Source organism: Amphiura filiformis, chromosome 20, assembly GCF_039555335.1.
Source record: "Amphiura filiformis chromosome 20, Afil_fr2py, whole genome shotgun sequence".
NCBI lineage: Eukaryota > Metazoa > Echinodermata > Ophiuroidea > Amphilepidida > Amphiuridae > Amphiura > Amphiura filiformis.
Genome location: NC_092647.1, coordinates 11316654 through 11329916, shown reverse-complemented (window position 1 = coordinate 11329916; position 13263 = coordinate 11316654). Strand labels below are relative to the sequence as shown.

At 37.0% G+C, this 13263-nt stretch overlaps 1 protein-coding gene across 1 annotated transcript; it reads right to left on the bottom strand.

Annotated features, from left to right (window-relative positions):
* Positions 1–4547: 4547 nt before the first annotated feature.
* Positions 4548–10259, bottom strand: LOC140143054 (cation-dependent mannose-6-phosphate receptor-like). The gene is made up of 5 exons (XM_072165099.1): positions 10174–10259; positions 9342–9508; positions 7636–7742; positions 5139–5287; positions 4548–4581 (listed from the first exon to the last, which is right to left on the bottom strand). The coding sequence occupies exons 1-5, from the start codon at positions 10257–10259 to the stop codon at positions 4548–4550; spliced, it is 543 nt and encodes a 180-aa protein (XP_072021200.1).
* Between the last annotated feature and the right edge of the window lie 3004 nt (positions 10260–13263).

Genomic DNA, 13263 nt, shown 5'->3' with positions numbered 1-13263 from the left:
ATCACAAATTAGGTTTAGCGTATCTCATTCAATGGAATAACTGTGCACAGCATTCCCCGTGTTTCTGGCTACACAGTGGCGTATCAGTGACATACATCACTATGTCATAATACGTCACCTATACCAAAATTGTGGTATATCGTGGCTGTGTGGCCAATGTGGATATGAATTCAACTATCATTCGACTCACCTGCGTATCACGTGTCCTATATTCAATTTTGAAAGGAGAATTATTTTTCCAAAAATCTGACATACTAACGTATAAGTTTAATGACTAATTACAATTAATTGCTGAATGACAACAATGTAACTTAAATATTTATATTTTTATATCCATTCAAGAAAAGTGGACATTTTAATCCAGACAATGTATGACAAACAGTTAACTTCAGATGCAATTATCTCTAAATGACCATTTTCGTGATACCCACTGTGTCATCCGAACGACGACATTTTATTTTGGTCATTTTTGTTCTGGTAAATGTGGTCTCTATTTTACACACTGACTATAGACAACGAGATATGCCGTGAAACAAAAGAAGGGCATACTATATCGGATGCGCATGTTATTTTAAGTCTACTGACTATGATCTCTTGGATAAATATCGTGTCCCTCGTGCCAAAACACACTTAATTTTATCTTCAGACTGAAAGGATCACATCAACTCAATTAAAGTACCGATAGTCCGACCGACAGTCTACCACATAATGGCCTCTTTGTCTATCAATATGGTGCTTATGGTAGCAGTAAAAATACATATTTATATGATATTAGAAGGGCTGGGATTCAGTTGTTTGTATTAAAAAAAGTAATTTGATCAAGTAAATTGAGTCAATATAAACCATATTCAATTTGAAATGTTCTACTTTAGGGGTTTAGCTTCATAAAAATCAACAGCCAGTTGAACGCCGGCGCCATATTTCTATTGTTCGAAATAATAGAAAGCGGGCAACCCACCGGATCTATCATGGCTCTGGTGGTCGAACGGCGGTTCAGTTTTGAGCCATGTCATCCCTTATGATTGTGTTTGTGTAAACAATATATTTCGTTGAAAGTCTTATGGAAGTTCTAATGGGCTATTCCAGAAAATAGGTGCACACCCCCTGTAGAGGAGTAAATTTTCAATCAAAGAAATGACCGGATTTCCAAGTTAGCTTTCTGAAAAAACGACTGGATTTCCAGTTGCCAATGTTACTGGAAAAAGCTTGGAAATCCAATCAAATGAAGGAAAAATCACGGAAATGTTGAAAATGAGCTCTCATATTGAGGATTTCTGATTTTAAACTATTTTTCTGCCGGATTTTTTGCCTTTGGACACTTTAAAAGTCTGGATTTCCAACAGTCACGACTGGACAAAAAGTCCGGATATCCGAACTCCTCTATAGGGGGTGTGCATCTATTTTCTGGAATAGCCTAATATACATATATCATAAAACTGTGTCATGTTTTCACATCTATAATTAAATTTGAATTATATAGAAACATCATTTTATTAGCTTTAATATAGGTCTAACGAAGAAATATTTATTCAGTTGGCATAAAACTATGGCATTATATATAAAAATAATAGCGTTAAAGATTCTAAAGACATTTTGCAGACGGTGACTGTTTTTGCGCTCTTGAAACGTTCTTATGTTATGCTTTAGCGGTATGCTTCGACTATATTATAAATACGAATTTAAAAATACGCCCGTGCCCCATGGACACGCCATATCAAGATCAGCAAGCAAGTGACGAAATCCTTATGCCATTCTAAAGAATAGGAACACTTAAGATAAATCATCAAATTTAATTGAATAGCAAATTAATTGAATAGCAAAATTATTAATTGGGGATTATGAATTTGTAATCTGTTGTCAAAAACAACATTTTGAAAGTATTTGAAGTATTTGCCGACGGAAAAAATATATTTAAACGGAAGCTAAACAAAATATACAATTTCGCTGCACAGTTGTCTCGTGTTATTTACCTCCTTTGCATTCAAATATACAGGAGGACATCTAGCTATGTAGAAAGTCACTTCAAGACTTACTGTCTACAAGCTGTTATGGCAGCACAGAGGTGGTCACGTGCGTATTTATAACTATAGTCGAAGCATATCGCCTGAGATGCACAAAAGTTATTACAGTAGAATAGAGGGACACTATAAATGCTATAACAAAAGGTCATAATAAATATGCAATGATAAAAAGGATTAAATACAAAATATGTGAGGATATTGTCGTGATAGTTTTCTGTCAGTTATGAACTGACTTACCATTTCGATCCCGATTTTCTTTATTGCGTAAAGACCCAATGTTTTCAATTCTATTACTCTTACGACCCATTATTCAAAATCGCGCACTGTGATTTGTTAAAACACGTCACGTGAGAGCCCATTATTCTGCAATAGTGGGTCAAGCGCCGTAACACATTCTACGCACAGCATTACGCTTGGTTGCGCGTGCAATATTTCTGCGATACGCGATGTCTTGAAACAAATTCATCAGGTTTGGTAATGAACGAATTAAGAGAGTTTTTCTTTTGTCAAAACCAGTTTGAAGAAAACTTACTAGTTTTTCTTGATGACAGTTTCGTCAGTGAGCCACTGACTTTATCAAAGCTTGGTGTTGTTGTGATGATCCAACAGCTGACGACTGGCGGGAAGTTATTTCACTTCCGGTGACGTTGTTAGTCAATCCAGATCAGAAAGAGAGAGCGAGGAGTAATGAACAGAGACGAGGGGGTCTACAACCTAAGTCACGTGTATGATCCTCTTCTGAAGACTGCTAACAAGACATTATTTGCGTGTAAAGGATAATGCTGCACCCTTTATTTCTATTCTATTACCAGAAAATAATGCGATTTAAAGAGAAAATATCATTTTTGGGCACAAATATTTACAGTTGTTTACTTCCAGGTGGAGCGCGTACGCGTAAGTGACATCGCGTATCAAGAGAGTTTTTCTTTTGTCAAAACCAGTTTGAAGAAAACTTACTAGTTTTTCTTGCTGACAGTTTCGTCAGTGAGCCACTGACTTTATCAAAGCTTGGTGTTGTTGTGATGATCCAACAGCTGACGACTGGCGGGAAGTTATTTCACTTCCGGTGACGTTGTTAGTCTTGTTAGCAGTCTTCAGAAGAGGATCATACACGTGACTTAGGTTGTAGACCCACTCGTCTCTGTTCATTACTCCTCGCCCTCTCTTTCTGATCTGGATTGACACGCAAATAATGTGTACTCGGCAGTAAAAACGTTTAAATAATGGGTTCGGCTGCGCCTCACCCATTATTTACGTTTTTACTGCCTCGGACACATTATTTGGGTGTAAAAAGGATAATGCATTACCCTTTATTTCTTTATTGATGTATTGATTAAATACTGGTTTTCCCTCATTTTTGACTGCAACTCCACAACTGTTGTCTGTGCTGAAATACAATTTCCAGTGCAGTAGTTGTAGTCCTTTGCTCTATAATATACATATCTTACTTGTCACCAATGCGCTATAATTTTCGAGGAAAAATGCAAACATAGGCACAAAATTGGGCAGGGGTGTAGTACCCCCTTAGAAACGAGTGTTCAGTCCCTTCAGTACTTTTGTTTCAGCTCAAAATGAGACAATTAATAGCCCCAAGCTTTTAAAGAGAGATGGAAACTCCGTCATGTGAACGCAGGCGTGAAAATGCATTAGTACCTTAACCTTATGCAACGCATTAATCGAAGCAAGACAAACGCTTGATTACGACAATTTGATGAATTGGTTTCGATCTTGTGTTTGATTGAGCATATTTTAGCTTGACATGAACTCTTACAGTCTACGATATTGATATAACATGGTTCGTAGACTATTAATCTAATTATACTTAGCAATTGGCTGCCACTTAGATTAGAAATTAGATCAGGTCACGTTCTTTAATAAGCAGCAAGAACGTTATCATTACTTAGGTTAGGTAACCAACAGGCGAATACAAGGATTTTGATAATTGATAATAGTAGATTTTTAGCTTTTTAGACGCAATTTTTGCGCAATAACGAGAACAAAACTCGGTGGATATGTTCTAGTTGTGCAGTTTCTAAGCAATCATGTGTAGCCTTTTAAGGTGGTTCGAAATATGTCAGCAAATGTGCAGCAAACTTTGTTTTCTCAAGGTTTTACTGCATATGGTAATGATAAATGCACGTGCGTTACATAATGCAAAATAAACCCCTCGATAACCCACATCCATAACTCATTTCAGCAAAGATTAGCTCATATTTTAGTATATTTTTTTATAATCATCATTTCCAATAGACATTTCACTTTGAATAAATTTTAAATGACATATCAAACAAGTTAATGGTCATCATCATCCTAAGCTATCGTTGGTTGACCCACTGCAGGTTGTTGGCCTCCCCAAGGTGACGCCACTCTGATTTTTCTCACGTCATGTTCATCTCGGTTACATCAATAAATTATTTATGAAGATTGCTTCTTTCATGATCAAGATTTTATGAGAAATGTGATAGGTGACAAGTGTAGATTATCTGTTCCTTGAGTCAACAGTGTAAACAGGCCGCTACCGTAATGCTAGTAAAATCCCCAGAACATCTTGCCAAAGTATCTGCTTGAGTAACAAAATACACGAATAATAAGCGTTAATGTAATGTGACCAAAAGTTAATTAATAATCGAAAGGCATTTTAGGTTACCAGGAAGCTGTACTGATACCAGGATGTAGTTGAAGAAGTTGTGCGGTATGTACCACTACTAATCATTTTAGTCACCCTGTATGAAACATAAATTACCCGCTTTGTGTTTGTTTTTTATTTAGAAGGCAATATGAACGGCACTTCCATAGATCACATTTAGCAGCATATCCTTACAGGTTTATCTAGTCCCATTATTAGTGCATAGCCAAAGATCAGAGAGATACAAGACTACCTCAGTCAGGATCTTGTCCATAAAATGAACTGGTAGTTTTTACAATAATTTGCGAAAATGGCCGTCCCCTACCTGATACTGAATATTACCATTTGCAGCTGCCACCCGTATATACGAAAGTCTTGTTACCAGTGGCGTAGCCAGTGGGGACAAAGGGGGCAGCTGCCCAATGTGAGAAGTCTTGCTCCCCTCTTGCTCCTCTGTGGGATGCTTGCCGACTTTCGAGATATATACTCACGTGATAAAAATAATACAGGCAAATCGTAATGACTTGTCCCCACTGCTATTACTGCTACCGCTAGTACATGCCACCGATGACTCGATTTCAAATAGATAAAAACAATCTGTCTCTTTCTCATTATTTACTTCCAAGACTGCTGTATTGCCCTACAATGGAAATACGTAAAACAAAATAGCAGGGGTTTGGATATGTTGTAGGCGAAGCGCAAGTGCCATTGGTTGCGGTCGAATGGGCGAAGCGCCCGAATCTGCTGGCATTTACTGGGATGCAGGAATTTGACCATGATAGGAATCACAATTAAATACAACATAACCAGTGCTTGTGTTCGCTTAAGCTGCCGGACCCTTATCAATTTCTATTGTTGCTAAAAATAGATTGTGGTTAATATAGTTTAATATTTTTATTGGTAATGTGACATCTAAATTTCGTACGTAGCCATAGCGCGAGAAGATTTCAATTAGAGGCTAAACATTATTTCGTGCTGCAGTTGTGTTTTCACGCGTCAAAAACTTTATTTGATAATTTAGGTTAAGTGTCTTCAAAATATTGCTTTTGTTTTACTGATACATTTTGTGCGCAATATTTTATATTTCACATACTGCTGCATGGTAGTATCAGTCGCTACTGATCATTGCTGCATCATATAGCGTCATATATCGATAAATGGGTGACAGGCTGTCTATAACAAAAAAAACTACATATTTACATCGAGATATACATTTTTGCAAACTTACTTGGACTTCTATATATACGTCTACTTCATAATATATCGATTCGTTTCCTTGCTTTTGGTTACTACTTCAACAGCGTATTGATGCCTGAACTCGGCCGAGTTATTAATGGTGTGGGTTGATGATCACACTCAAACACAAATCTCCTCACCATATCACATTATCACTGCATGCCGCTTCGCTGCTTTTAGGGCCTTTTATTTCAATAGAGAGAATGTGATGTTACATACGTGATGCGTGGCACGTGCGTTGGCCCGTGCGTTTATACGACGTTGAAAACGGCGTTAGATATTGCTAGTCTCGGTTTCAAACTGGAGTGTGCTCATTTGTCACGAAGGCGAACAAGGCGGCTGGAACAAAGACTAATATCTGATCTGATCCATAGCGGGCAATGTGATTGAAAATTTAATGGTTACCAAGTCTCTGCCTAATTCAATACAGCTTGTTTTTGATTTGGATTAAAAACCAAGGTTAACATTCTGTTTAAATTTACTTGTATTTTTGTGCTCCCCTGATATTATAGTTGCCACAAAGCACACAATTTGGTAGATTAAGGACCACTACATCCGTATTATGACTTTACTTTCAAAATGAGACTTTTTGTGCTGAAAATTAGGCGCGTTGCATGAACTTCGACATGTCGTAAAATCAGCATATTTCCATGTAACCCGACTTATACGACATTGGTGTCCAAAATGTGAAATCACAATCTCATTTTATATACAGAAAGTATCACACATTTCAATGGACAATCTCTGCGTGTGAACATTGCATATAAATGACGTCAATTTTTAACACATCGCTGTATTATTTGTTACAAACAAAAAGGATCATAATATTAGACTTTCCTTCGTATGTTCACTATCCTTGACTGTCTTTTACATATTGTAAAATTTCGTGTATTTTCAACGATGTAACGGGCATTTTGAATGTGCAAAATCTTCTAAACTGGTTAAATACGCGGCCTCGACTCGATACAGGAGAGTGGTTTTGAATAGATCAAGGTGTTTGGAAACCGCAATTATTTCAAAAGAAGCTCGGATTTAGCGTTTTGTTATGTCAAATTTCTTGACTATGTATTTATATGTAATTCAGGTATGCTAAAAATTACTCAATTAAAGCACCTTAACTTTAAACTTGATTTTCTCCGTTTCTTTATTTATAATGTACCTGTGTTCAAATTGCTGTAACGGTGTAACCAACGGTTGTATTGACATGTGAATTTTTCAGTAATGTGGCTCTGTTAATACTCTAAAACTGAAAATCTAAGAATCCTTAAATTGACCCGTGTCTACGTGAGACTGATTTTGTTTGATCGCATCACGTATATTCGTTCAGCTTACTGCCACTATTTAATTATACGTTCAGATGCTTTCATAGCATGTAGTTTTGATAACCTAATCCTTCAAGACGTTGAAGTTTGTGGTTTTGAACTGCATTTCGCAAACACATTCAGGTCCTTTCTTCTTTACGAGAATAAAGCGATAGTTTAACCATAATCGTAACGATAAAACCTCAATGCTTGTGTTTATTATACTAGAAATTTCATTTGAATGAACACGGCGTGACGTGTACGTGCGTAACGTGGAATTGAATTCAACCATGCCAACTCATTGATTGATTGGTATTTTAATTATTGTATCCAAGGTCGTGCGTTTGCGTTTAAGTTTGAATTACGTAATATACGATCGTGGTTGAATCGCGTACAGGTTTTGGAAGCTGTGTTCAATGAATTGAAATTTCTAGTATAGTTGTATACTTACTATTAATCTACTACTGCATAAGAGCATTATATCGGCATGTCGGTGTTCTTGTCCACAGTGAGAGCCATATGTATCTCCGTCTTTATATGTAAGTAGCATCCAGTTGGCTGGAAAAAAGATAAATGAAGGGAATTTCAACTTTTTAGTTTGTGGCTCGAGATCCTTGCACTATCGTTATCGAAATCAAGGAAGAAAGTTGCCTTTAAAAAAGATTGTACTGGGATCGAAAACTCAGGCCACTAATTTAAAAAAATTTCAAAACCATTCTGACCACTTTTGATGTTGGAAAATAATTTTCAACAGCTCAGATCGTTTCGAACATGAAAATATTTATTTTTCGGCCGAAGCCAGGCTAAGCCCAATAGTGATCAGAGGCTACTAAATTCAAGGGATGCCATCCGGATATGCGGGACAGGGATATGGGAAGGGGGCCGATTTTCGATGCAGGAGGAAAACCGGAGCACCCGGAGAAGAACCTGCGAGGACGAGTATGGATCGGCAACCAAACTCACATGTGGCACCGCGGGGAATTGAACCCCGGCCACAGCGGTGAGAAGCGAGACTACACTAACCCGCCCTATGCTATATACGAAAGCATTTTAACAAAGGTTTAATGACTCTACTTCAATTTTAAAATCCGCACTCCATTTTTATAGGAGACATATGTATTGCAATGAAAGGCTTTTATATAGCCAAAATATTTGTAGATCGGTCCTTTCCCCCAGAATGTTGCACAAGATTTGCATTGAATTTTGCTCACCTTTTCCCTGTTGGGTAGCATTATGAAAAAGAGTAGCATACGTTTATGCCTTTTACCCAACATAAGATAATAATTATTACAATAATATCTTCAAGTGCTGAACCCTAAGGGCCGTTTGCACAAAACACGTTAGACTAGTTCTAGCGTTAGACCTAATCTAACCATGGAGGTTAGACTTAGGGAGGGACACCTCTTCTATTTTCTTTTCCTCCTTTAATCCTAGCAAAGCACAAAAGTTAAACTGCCGCCATCTAAAGGTAAACTACATGTGTTTGTTCTTTACAGGCACTAAAATAATATAGAATAAAATGTATGTATAATACCAAATGAGTTCTTTTTTCGTAGGACTAATCTCCATGGTTAAATCAGGTCTAAAGTTAGACCAGGTTAGTTTGCTACATCGATTCTCATACAATCATGCCTACCCATGCAGCAAACACAAAAATGTGTTTTAAAACGTTTTAAACATATTATATTTTGGGTTTTGGTTCAGATTAAAACGTTTTAAAACGTTGTGTATGAAACAATACAACAATATTTTTTTAAATGGTTTCAAAATGTTATTGTAAAATATTTTTGCAAAATTTTTGCCATATTTTGCAATATTTTGTCAACACTTAAATAACGTAATGTCAGAGTATGTGCAGTAGGTTATCTTTCATGTTTTTGAATGTTATGAAATCGTTTTTTACCCTTTGTATTCCTTTTTTATAACCCGACATTTAAACCCTTCCCTGGCATCCTTTTCTAACATTTTGCGAATGATGTCGAAAATGTTTTGTGTTTGCTTGGTAGATAAATATCGTTCGACGATCGAAAATAAACTACACACCCTCCCATAACCCAACATCCTGGATGCTCTCACTTACCCCCCCCTCATCGCGCGAGACGGGCAACACAGAGGGCACCTCCATTCTAATACACTGGGGAGTTAAGGCTTACTTACTGCCAACTTTAATATGTGTATTGTCTATCTTTCCAATAGTATGTTTCTCATCTGTATTATTCGCCCAATTGCCATACTGTATTACACCCGCTGATTCTTCTATTGGTTCACAAAATTTGATGGTATACTTCCACTGATCGTCCTCTGTTAGTTTAACACCTTTAATTCTGAATAAGGTAAAGCAAAATCATTAATAAATTGGAAGGTAAATTTTAATAGTTTGAACCTGATTACCAGTCGAGATTAAGAAACAAATCGAAAACCTCTAGCTGTCCCAGTACACATCGTCTACCGATATTTACTATTGATATTCAATGTATGATTCAAATCCTTATAATTATATACGCTCGTATTTTGTTATTTTGGGTATTTATAAAAAACTTTTGTAAGACTTGCAGTTGAATATATATGTTATATGTTATGTTAGAATATGATAAGCTTTATGCTGCGTATTGAAACCCCCTGCCTGCGTAGTCACATTTTCTTGAGTAGTAACGTTAAAGAGGGTAATGAGCATGCACAGATCGTAAAAATTAGTCATTTAAGCTGCTGAACGGCATCTATCTAGTATCTATAGTACCTATAGTACCTAGGATAGTATCTATCTATCGTACAGGTGGTGTGCGTACAGGTACAGGTGGTGTGTTATATTTAGCCTGAGTGCCCGGCGCCCTATCTCGAAACTTTTAAACACAGCGAAACAAAATCGCCATGTGCGTGGCTGTTGGAGAACTGCACATTCTGACACGAAGATATAGGGATGATGACGCTGTGTAGTACCACTTGTAGTTTTACTACAAGTACGATACACGTGAAATCTTTAAATACTCACGTTTCACCCTTTAGAGGTTCTAATATTTTCTTGTATATTTCCTCCTTTGAACTGTCGACAGTACATTCTCCAAGTACCCCATGCATGAAGCTTAGCATTAATAGTAATAAGATCATTTCCGGTAATTTGTGCAGCATTTTTTACACGAATGCCGGGGAATATGCGGGTATTTCATGAAAAAAATAGACTAAGTTTTCTAGAATTACTACCACTGTTTGCAATAAATCATTTTATTTGTACTTTGTACCTTGTACCTTAACCTTGCAGATAAACCTCCCGAAAGGTTTACCAGTGACCACCGGAGTAAGCCACTGACGAGTGTGTGTCATGGTTTAGCGCGGTGGTGTAGATTCTGCGTTGGTCTTGGCCCTGGTCCTAGATTGACGTTTGAGGTGATGATAATACAAACAACATCAAGAAAAATGCAAACATCCTCGTGTGAGATGTTGCATAACCACAAACAAGTGGTGCATTTTCAAATTGCATGAACACACATGGACTAACTAATAGCTGGGAGTACGAAATGAAGACCGTAACACCCGTTAGCCCCTCAACATGTATACACTAAAGTTACGTATAGTTTCTATAGGTTTTATAATGTTTAATACATGTTCCAGGGTGTAAAATGAAAACATCATGAAAGGTTGTGAATGATTTATATTGGCCCCTGAATATGTATAAAATATTACCAAACTATATGCAACTTTAGTGTATACATGTTGAGGGACCAAGTGGACTTACGGTCTTCTTGCGCTCAGATCTTCAATTACATTTGGACAGGGGTGTGCAGCTGGAAATCTGAAACCCCTACCCAAGTTTAGGGATAATTACCCCCCCCCCCTCCCCCAACGGCGGATTTGACAGATTTTGAGCATTGTTTTCAAATCGGGACCCATGTTTAGGGATTTTGTTCTCCCCGTATACCTTTATACACCAGTCCCCCCCTTACAGGCTCCCTACTAATAGCGTTACAAAACTTTTATGCTTGCTTGGCTTTCGTCGGTATACGCGGTAGCACGACTTTACTTTCGTGTGGCAATGAGAAAGAATTGTACTAGAGTTGTTTTTTTTAAACGACGTTAATTGACACACAGTGCTAATGGCAATGTGGCCGAAATCCTCTCACATCGGTTTGTATTGGAGGGATTGTAAGAACAAGCCTTCAGTTTATTGTCAATATTGGATATGTCTTGCTTTGTGCCAAATATTATAAATAATAATTAATCACTAAATAGAGTGAATTGACTAAAAATTACGTTTGACAAACCATGCTTAGTCTAGTGCTTTCCAGTACGAAATACATAAGCTCTCTACGTGAACAGAATAAACGCATTATATTTTGCTAGCCTCTCCCATTTGCAATATTCCTCCAGCTGAACCCTAAGATAATACACCTACGCTTACTGTAATATTAACACAATTACCTACCCTCAAAGTAAAATACTGTCTCTAATATTGATGTATAACCTAACACTAAATTCTAAACCACATGATAACGAAATACCGTGTTGAGAGAAGACTAAATTGTGACAAATATTTGGCGATCACCAGAACAGTTCGTCTGCACCATTATAGCGTTTTAAATGGCATATCACCTGATGAAATATTCTAGTTTATTTGATACCTGCCAAACTTACCCTAAACACCTGCGCATACTATCCCCAGGCTTTCAAGGTCATCGATCGGACATTACCCGTTTATTAGGTTACAAGCCTGTGTTATTTTTCGTTGGAGAGCGCTCTTCTGTTTCGGAAAACGGATATGGATATCTTTAATATCAACTGGGATCTAATCTGTTTGTAGTCAGTAGAATTTGGTTTTCTTGGTTCCGCATATAAGGAAAAACACCTGTTGCGATGTCTATAATAATACTAGCTTCATGTACCACAGTACCAACCTTACATGCCAAAAAAAATCTATTTTTCCCACATCTGAAACTGGTTGATTTTTGCGTTCTTACAATTATTTTCTTGGGTCTTAATAAGTTTTTAACATTACTTAACTTAACTTTTACTCTTCATCAAAACCAGGGGCAACAATACACTTTGGGAACTCCGTTCTACCTCAGTGCCAATGAGGTTAAGAAAATGGCAGTTATTCTGACTTAATTAGACAGGGTGTGCTGATATTAAACATTTAGATGCCTCGTGGACAAACAATAAAAATTGGGTATCGCTCTAAAATATACAATAAAAACAAAACGGTACATGTTGATTCCTTCATTTTTACACAAAGTCTATAATGAGTATAACCTAAAGAATTTAACTCGGATATAAAATAATGATGGCTTCTTTACACTATTGCCCTTTTTTACTCATCCTGTAGTATGCAAGTAAATGCTTGTTGTCCCGTGGCAACTACAAGGAACTGTACCAGAAAATTACAATTGGCGTTATGAGACGCACAAGGGGCTACTGGCTATATGGCTGAAATCATTACAAGCAAGTCAGTTCGACTCGATGAAGATATTTTTATTACTGTAAGCAATTTGGTCTTCGGTATAATTGTGCATAAAGAATGCAATTATCAAGCGAACGTAATATTATTGCAAAGTAATATAACACAACGAGAGTAATATCCAGGCCTTTATACCTTGATTAGAGTTCTATATGCATGAATTGTCTTGAATTAGACACTGTGTGCAACAGCATATCAAATATTTAAAAGGTAATAATTTAATAATTATATTTATTCAGCGTAGTGATTGGCATACAGAGGGCAGTTAATTTAGTTAACGACGCAGTCCATCGTCCTCTGATCCCCATTCTCTATTTCAAGGTAATGGATACGTAACATGATTTAAACAAACAGACGAATAGAGATTCGGCATTATAACGAATTTTTTATCCTCGTCCCACTGAAATCAAAGATAATACGCAAACGGAATCTCCGTGAATGATATGATAAGACTATTAATAGCAACAAATGGCTTTGGTCTGAGGTTGAGACAAATTGGTATGATGAGCCAGGAGCAGTAAGTTAAGGACCTTGTTACACTATCATTCAAGTCCCTCCAGATCCATTCAGAAACAGCTGTAACGATACGTCTACTATCCCAAAACATGATGTAAGGATTATTTGTGATAAACA

What these genes read in the sequence shown, in the direction of transcription:
- LOC140143054 (XM_072165099.1), bottom strand. Translation starts at nt 10,259, where the DNA reads ATGCATGGGGTACTTGGAGAATGTACTGTCGACAGTTCAAAGGAGGAA. An exon ending in TACACATATTAAAGTTGGCA is followed by an intron (nt 7,743 to 9,341) that starts GTAAGTAAGCCT and finishes TCTTTTTTCCAG; the next exon opens with CCAACTGGATGCTACTTACA. An exon ending in GCCTGTATTATTTTTATCAC is followed by an intron (nt 4,582 to 5,138) that starts GTGAGTATATAT and finishes TTACTCAAGCAG; the next exon opens with ATACTTTGGCAAGATGTTCT.